The following is an 8560-nucleotide window of genomic DNA, read 5'->3' on the forward strand; positions in this document are numbered from 1 at the left end:
CATGCATTAGGTTTGTTTTGTGTTACAAATGCAGTGATGGATGGTGGTGGCGATCAACCTACAACGTTTGATAAAAACTATTATGAGAGAAAACGAAACATGTAGCAGCTAATACTTACTGATCGGTATGAAGACAGTGAAATGTTTACGGGACTTCTTTTTTCTTGCATTATGGAGGCGTGTACTGTGAGGCAAAACCATCATCAAAATCTTGTGTTGCAACTTCTCATTTTATTGTTGGACATTTGCGTGACTAAGACTAAAAGAATGTTCTATCATCGTTCGATTTTCCCCCAGTCAAACAAGGGTTAGACGAAGTACGAAAGCTTGAAGATCTCGAGGTCCGTATGAGATAACACGCGTAGTTATGCCTATAGATATTTGCATTCAATTTTTGTCCCGTTCTTGGCCTCTGTGGTCTGATTTTCTAAACAACATGAACTAGAGAATAGAGATGGAATAATATATCTCTTAAACGCTTCTGTGTCTATTCCTGCAACTCAGTTCGACATCGTCTTGATGACACGGCTGCGAACTACATTTTTTTTAAAAACCGGATTTGAAACGATTTTTATTACAGCTGTTAGTGGTTTATTGTATTTCATATCTTCCCAGTTTTTTTTTTTTCTCAGCGCTTAATCCATCACGTTAACTCCTCTGACTGTTTTACCACTTAGTCTTCTTGGCTTTTGTAATCACACACGGGTCGTAAAACATTTTTTTTCGGGAGGGCGAGAACGTCAATGTGACTTGAAATTAGTGGAAACAGTCTTGAAACACTTCTATTAACAAACTGTAAACTGGTTACAGCTTAATTATCCCCAAATTAACGATGACAGCAAAAATAAAATCGTATTGAAAGTTCAAAGACGTTTTGCAAAGAACTGTCAGAAACATCAACGCATCCCGCAATGTTTGTTACTATTTCTGTGAATATCAACATGGGTGCCTAAAATCGACAAAGAAAGGTGGAATTGACCAAAGAAACATCAGAAACAACTCTAAGAATCCATGTCGCAGAAGAGATATAGAAATGATCTTCCACATGGAGACTTGGGACTTGCGTTGTCGCTAGCAAGCCCGCTGTCTTTAAACTTCACTCTACATTGTTTCATGGCTAACTGGCAGCCATCTGTCTACACTGGCTTTGACCTGTACAAAAGAAGAATAACAGCTTTTAAAAAAAGGAGTGCTAAGCGCACGTGAAAGGGGGAAACATAACAACGAGTACACAGCGCGCGGAGAGTAAAACCAGTCGGACTTCGACGTGCGACAGCTGCAACATACCGATGAACTCTTCTGGCTACAATTCCTGAAAAAGTGGGAAAAGACAAATATTGTACAATTTCTCAAGGTGTCTTCTAGGGCCTATTTTGTATCTGAGCTTATCAACTCATATCCGTTACTTAAAAATTCATCTTGGTGTGATCCTAAAGCCTATTCTTAAAAAGCAGTATTCATAGCAAGAACAAATCTTTCAAGTCCTTTTGCATAACAAGGACTCATAATCGTTTTTTTCTCTGACAGTGATGAATGTGAAAATCGAGAGAATGGAAACACAAGATGCCGACAAGGGCTTGGTGCTGTCTAAAAAGAAACGCTTCTACAAGACGGAAAGCGTCACGAAGCAAGAGCGCTCGACAATGATGCCACTGCTAGAAGGCGGTGCAGAGTGCACGTGCGACACGGTCAAGGCCGACGGGAAGACGCGTTACCTTTTGATGGGTAGCAAGAAGGAGGACAAGTTAATAGTCAACTACGCCGTGGAATTTTTGCGCAAGAACAAAGTCTTCCGCGACGCTCTCGCCGATATTCGCAAGCCCGGCATCTGCGAAAACATTCCTGGAAAGCTGGCCGAGGGTGATTCAGATAAGAAAACTACCACATCCCCCCAAAACCAAGGTAAGACAAGTTGTCTGTTGCCAGTAGGAGTACTCGCACAACCAGTTGGTCATTAGCTTGCAGAATAAATTAAGAGGAAACACAAGGGAAACATTTCGTCTGAATGTGTCACCTGAAACAAGAGCTATTCTTTATGCCGTGAGAGGTAGATTTGTTTTCTTGACAGAACAAGAATGATGCGAGTCGGCGAAATGCAAATTTTCAGGCGCACGTGTGAACGACAAAGAAGCTGCCGAATGTTAACGGACCACAAGTACTTAATTTAAGTGGCTAGAATTTAACTCTCCGGAATGTAACCGCATACGTATCACTGTCTTGTCCGAGAGGACGAAGTATATAACCTTTACACGCAGTACTGTGAAGCCGCGCCATAGAACGTTCCCACGCGCTGATATGGTCTCAATCTGTTGCAGACGATGGGCGCTGCGTAGCTTGCAGGCTGCCAACCCAGACCGCGACAATCATCGAAAACTATTGCTTGGCAGACTTCGGTAAGAAGGAGCCCAGCCCACTGTGTAACCCCAACCTTCATGTTACTGAGTATGAACTAAGGCCCCTCCACCGTAGCCTGTCTGTCGTATTGTAGCAAACGTTTGCACTTCGGTCTCAATCAAAGCTGTGGTAGGTTGATGGAGGCTGCTGTTACGTTCTTAAATGTAGAAGGACGTTCGCTGGAGCAGTCGGCGGGCGTACCACAGATGTATCCGTGCTGCGTTGACTGACCGCACGTTGGTAACTCGATAAGCACTCGGGTAGGTATTTTTAACTTTTAACACGGTAGGTCTTCTATACTACTAGATAACCAGTAGGTGCTACCACCACCACCACCATCACTCTGCAGAGATGCTCAACTTTGGGAAGTAGGTTTTTTTGTTTTTTGTCTAAGGTGTTGTAAACCATTCATTTGATGTATTAATTTTAGTTTTCTTCTTATTATTATTGTTGTATGTTGTGGACTTTGTTTGCATGATTTCTATGTCTCTTATGTGTAAACCCGTCAACATTCATTAAGTTTTTGGTCAAGAATATTAAGCACAGAAGTCGGACCTGTGCCAAAGGGACCTGACGTTACATACTGATTATTGTCTCGCATAATAACTTCCTCTATTTGAAAGTCTGCAGCTGCAACCCCGTGAACTCACTGTGTGTCCCCTTGTCCTCAGTGCTGCGGGTGAACGTGAAGAGCGTGGAGGCCAAGGACGGGCACCAGACGCTGATCCTGCAAAAGCGACGCAAGAACTACAAGAAGGGCGGCATCAGCAAAAAGGAGGAGAAGGCCTTGGAGCCGGTGCTGGAAGGCTCCGAGGGCTGCAAGTGTGAGCTGCTGGAGAACGCCAACAAAAAGGCGCGCTTCCTCATCTTTGGAACCAAGCACGGCGACCGCTACACCGTCAACTACGTGCGCGAGTTCAACAACGACAAGGACCTGAAAAACGCCCTCAAGGTCATGAGCAAGGGAGACGCCTGCCTGCAGATCATACAAGGCGCTAACCTAGGGGTGGATCCACCCCCCTCCTCTTCTTCATCGTCCTCTTCCTCTCCACCTTCTTCTTCCTCCCCGGCCACCGACAAAAAGGATGGCAAGGGGAAAAAGGGGAAGAATAAGAAGCAGAAGAAAGGCAAAAAGCAGGGAAAGGGCCAAAAGCCCAAGGACAAAAGTGAGGACAATGGCGACGACAAAAATACTAATACCAACAGCAACAGCAAAGGCAAAAACAAAGGCAAAACCAAAGGCAAAAATGACCCCAATTCCGGCAGAACCACCCCTAGCCCTGGGAATTAGAACTGGCTCTGCAAGTAGGCCTCTGTTTCTGTGCTGATGGCAGTGCAAGATAGGTCAACAGTTTTATTTTTTTGCTATAAAATCACCAACAACGGAAGTTGACGTGTCAGCGATGTGCTGACAGACCAGGGGAGAGCTGGTCATGCCGCCGTTTTGTCCATAGAGGTTAGGGCCAGACTTCATTCGGAATTCAACAAGGAGAAAATATGTGTGAAAATTTTAGTTTTTTGAACGTCTCAGAATATCTGTTAACTGACTTGCAACGGCGAGGAGCTGAATATGAGGAGACAAGAAAAACAAATAGGACAGGCGAACTCGGTACGAAAATTAAATACCGATGAAAAAAAAATGCTTCTTTATCTTAGGATATGGGGCACTTTTGTAAGTAATTCTTGCTCTTCGGAGTTTATTTTAGACACTTGCAGCAAGTGTTTCTTGACTTTTTACTTTGCTGAAGCAAGTTTGTTGCTGGCCGGGATAGACGGACTGAGCTTTGAAGAGATGCCTCTGAAGACTACGGCATGATATCTACTGATGATGTTCAGAAACTGTTCTCATTTCTCACCATCAGGCTTACGTTTCTCACCTGGAGCCAAGAAGAGGAGAAAGAGAGCGAGAGGGAGAGAAAGAGCGCGAGAGAGGAAGAAAGGAGGACGAAGCGAGTGGTGCATTTTGTCGTGACACTGATGTGTCACAACGTGTCTGAAAGGGTGCATTGACGAAACCCTAATGTTTTTCTGGAGTCTGAAGACCTCATTTTCAGCGAATCAAATTCTGGAAGTGAACGAATGATTGATATTTTCACGGGAAAGATGTCGACTTAATTACAGAGTAGTGAGACGTTCCTTGTTTAAATGATAATGATAAATGAAATAATGATAAGATAAATTATTTGATATAAATTTCCTTTCGAGTGAATCAAAATGTCAAACTGGCGTAGCGACCGTGCATGCTGCCATAACCTTTTCATTTCCTTTTTTTGATCTTGAGTAAGTACGATTGAGTAAGCCCATTGCAGTATTTTTGGCGTCTCTCAGTATACACACAAAAAATGTGTTTGAACGTCAAAAACGGCCTGTCACGATCTTGGAAATCCGAGACATTGAAGGACAACACAAAAATACCCCAAGTATTTGTTGTAAATTTCACTAAGCATAGACAGCGACCCCTGACCTCTAGAGCACAGGCTGCTACTTGTGTTCTACTTTTAAGCCACCCAGATCATAACAACGCAGTATGCACTACTTTAGTACATAACTTCTGTCTTTCAAAGACACTAGATCATCAAAACAATTCTAAGGTATTTCCACTAGAAAATAAGAAGTCCAGAAAAATTACATTTTATCCGAGCAGAAATGCTTGAACTAACACTTTAGCTTATTATTCATATTCAGTTGCTTGTCTCAGACCTGCTAAACGAAGCAAACAAGACCTTTTTTTGAAAACAGCACACCTAGTGTGGTCCTTTTTTAAAATTCTTTAAAGGCCTGGAAAATAACGAAGGAAAATGCAGTGTTGGGATCTTGCATTGGATTATTAGACGAACATGTTGAAAGTAGCCTCATGACTTGAAGCTTGTTCTGAAACTGGAAAGCGATAAAAGTATAATGCGATTTGCAAAGGGTTGTCTTATATCTGCCTAATAAAATCGTATTTTTAAACAGCCCAGCCTTCCTAAGTTACAGTGCGATGACAGCCTCTCATGCAAATAAAACGCACAGGTGAACATGCACACACACACATATGGTTCACGCATATCTAAAAACTTCAGCTACATTTATCCAACTAAAATATTCTTGCTTCACAAAGTCTCCTGTAAGAAACCCTTTGGTGGCATTTCAGTGTAGCTTGACATTTCACATTAAAGCTCCAAACGGTTAACGATTTTATGTGCACATTAATCTTAGCGGCAAGACTTAGACCAAAGCTGATCCTCTGCTTAAATGAGGAATTTGAACAATGTTGGTGAGGCTTTCATTTTTTTTAAAATTATAGCATATGGATGTGGAAAGGTATATAATTTGGTATACAATTATTTCGACCATGGCGAACGTGATCTTGTACTGCTGTAAAGTGCATTTCGAGCATAGCTGGGGTTTTTTCATTTGCCTGGTTGCGCCATGCGCATAGAAGGTTGTGAATTGTGTCGTACTGTGTTTATTTCGTGGATATTACTGTTACTTAAAACTTGTAAAGCGCTTATTCTTGAAAGCGATTGGGAAACTCCGAGGTCTGATAGAGTTTAACGATTTGTTCTCATCCTAGCACCCGCAATAGTACCACAATGGGAGTAACGAATAACGACAGGCTGCAAAAGTAAACAAATATCCTCAGATATTAGCGGCTAAAATGATACAAAGTGTGCGTGCATCAGACCAGAATACTGGATCGTCGTCTTTGGAAAGAAAACAACATTCACCAAGTCAGAATTACATAGAATTCATCTTATAAACCTGCGTAGATGTTTTGGTCCATCTCATCAAATTTGTAAGGATTTTTAAATTGTCCCATTCCTCTCAGTTTTGAAAAATATTATTTGTCCTCAGTCTTTGTGACAATATTTAAATATAAATTAAAACATTTGGCATCATATTGGCTTTTAAACAGGTATTTCTGGCTAATTTAAATCACAGAATTCAGCCGAAACAAATGTTGGAATACTGAAACATACTTCACATTAAATTACAGAAGTGAAACAAATAGTCTGTCCTTAAAGCACTAATTATAAACACCATGACCAAAAAGCACGATCAAAACCGAGAGAATTCTCCAATAAAGTTGCGAAAATCCGCTTTGCAGAGCAGAAACTATCTGCTGTCAGCCCTTCACTGGTTTGTTCACCCCGCCCCATGGTGCGTCCCCCAAGACAATCACTCTGCGCATATAACCCTCTTGCTGCTTTCGATGTCCCTGTTGTATGACATTTGCTTGATGACATTTTTGCGTGTATAAATGTTACAGCTACTGCCACCTTTGGCAGGATTTAGAATGCACAATAGAAGATGAAAATTTTTTTTTTATTATTAAAGTTGCTGTCCACCTGCCTCGGATGTAACAATTGTGTACTTTTTGCCTATGTAGGCGTTACAGATTTGAGTGCATCTCGTTGTTGACATGAAGGAAACAAGAATGTCTCCTGCATTGTTTATATCAGCTTCATATGGACTGTCGACATCATTTTGAGTTTGGTAATGTACACAGTTCAACGAAAGCCGGTGGCTGGTAGGATTAATTTGATTGTTCTGCCGTCAGCTGCATATCACAAACAATGGTTTTACTTCTGGTTCCAGTCTTTTCGTGTGTATGGGAAAAGGCTTTTATGTAAGTCTGCTCCTAGCAGGCTTGCTTAAAATGAAAGAAGACTGTCAGTGAGTGAGAAAATGGTGAAACTGTGGACCTTCTGCCCCCCGTCCATTGTTTCGGTAAATGATCTGCGATGTTAAAGAACATCTAGCGACAGTATGTACACAGATATAAGGAGGGCGTAAAGCGCAGTGTCATCATCTTTTAAAAATTGTGGTCCGCCAAACTAGCACAGGGATTTGGAAAATATATTGCTCTCAACATAAGATTATGGTGGTGGGTGGGGTGTACAATAATCGTGGATATTGGTAAGACCTTGGTATTGTCAGCCCTTAGAGTAGAAATCGCCCAGAGTAGTTGTAAATAGCGAGGAGAGTTTGGCGAAATTGGAACTGCTGGACACCTTCATTGAGTTACTGGGTTCAGAAAGGTTTTAGTGAGATCTGTAATTATTAACCAAGCTAGAGTAACTGCGGAGAATAATGAGAACAAGATAAAGTGCTTGCTTCATTCATTTGATGCTGTTTTTTAGGCATCCCGCTACTTTTTCCCATTCTTTATTGCATCTAGGACAAGCGAGGGGCGTGACACTGAGCAAAGACAAGAGAAGGAAGGAAACAGTCTGAATTTCTGTAGCCTTGAAAAATACAAGATCTTAATTTTTGTCAACTCTGTTTTTATATGTTATGAATAAAGATTGTATATAAATGTGTATGAAATATTACTAAGATAATTATAATAGAAATACTTTCAGCAGTAAAAACAATATAAAACGTCTAGACACACTATTAGCTACAGTCATCAATGGAATTCAAACCAGAACCATCGTTATAAGCAACAGTTAAAGAGGTTTGTCAGATCCTTTGGGATATGTGCATAGCTTAATGACTCCTACTGTTAAAACGCTGAACTGTGCATATTGTGACAACCAACATTACTTCTGTCAGCTGTGTAAACTGTGCAGACTGTGTACGCGAATAGCTGCTTCTGTCATCATTGTCTTCTGGTGTACACGAATGACCTTGAGACTGGCTTTGCACGGGAATGATTACACAAAGTCGAGAACGTCCACCTGTATCTTTTAACTGGAAGCGAGAAAGCTTAGACTGTAGGTGTCAAGTGCGGGGCGGGTTTCATTTTGCCGGATGATGAAGCATATGCCTGCATGGTAGCTATGTCAGACTGTGTAATTTCAGAAAGCTAGGTAAGTGTTGTCTTTCTGCTTTGTGTACGGTTGTATGAACTTGCATCGCTATGTTTAGTGCTACGTAAAATCCGTGTGATTACAACCTGAGCCACATGCCCTGCTGTTATGTACATGCTACTTAGAATAAAATCATCCTGACAATGAAATACTGTTTAATGTTGTGATTTTCTGTGAAAGGTGGTTTAAGAATAGAATTGAATTTTGGATATTTCCACGTTGTTTCCTCTCTTTAAGTACTTCTTTCCTCGCGTTTCTTACCTTCATCCTTTAAAGGTAAACTGTAGTTGCTGAGTTAACAGGGACATTTTACACCTCGCCGGAAGAGCCAGGTGAGTGTAATATTTTAATGGAAGAATGGAAGACTA

At 41.3% G+C, this 8560-nt stretch overlaps 1 protein-coding gene across 5 annotated transcripts in view; it reads left to right on the plus strand.

Moving 5' to 3' along the window:
• LOC112559523 overlaps positions 1 to 8341 on the plus strand; it is a 49249-nt gene extending 40908 nt beyond the window's left edge. For all 5 annotated transcript variants that reach the window (XM_025230835.1, XM_025230840.1, XM_025230837.1 and 2 more), the window contains exons 4-6: positions 1528 to 1902; positions 2316 to 2393; positions 3066 to 8341. In XM_025230835.1, coding sequence (XP_025086620.1) covers positions 1528 to 1902; positions 2316 to 2393; positions 3066 to 3685 — 1073 coding nt within the window. In that variant the 3' untranslated portion in view covers positions 3686 to 8341. The remainder of the gene's footprint in view (positions 1 to 1527; positions 1903 to 2315; positions 2394 to 3065) is intronic.
• Positions 8342 to 8560: the final 219 nt, after the last annotated feature.

This window comes from Pomacea canaliculata, linkage group LG3, assembly GCF_003073045.1.
Source record: "Pomacea canaliculata isolate SZHN2017 linkage group LG3, ASM307304v1, whole genome shotgun sequence".
Lineage (NCBI taxonomy): Eukaryota > Metazoa > Mollusca > Gastropoda > Architaenioglossa > Ampullariidae > Pomacea > Pomacea canaliculata.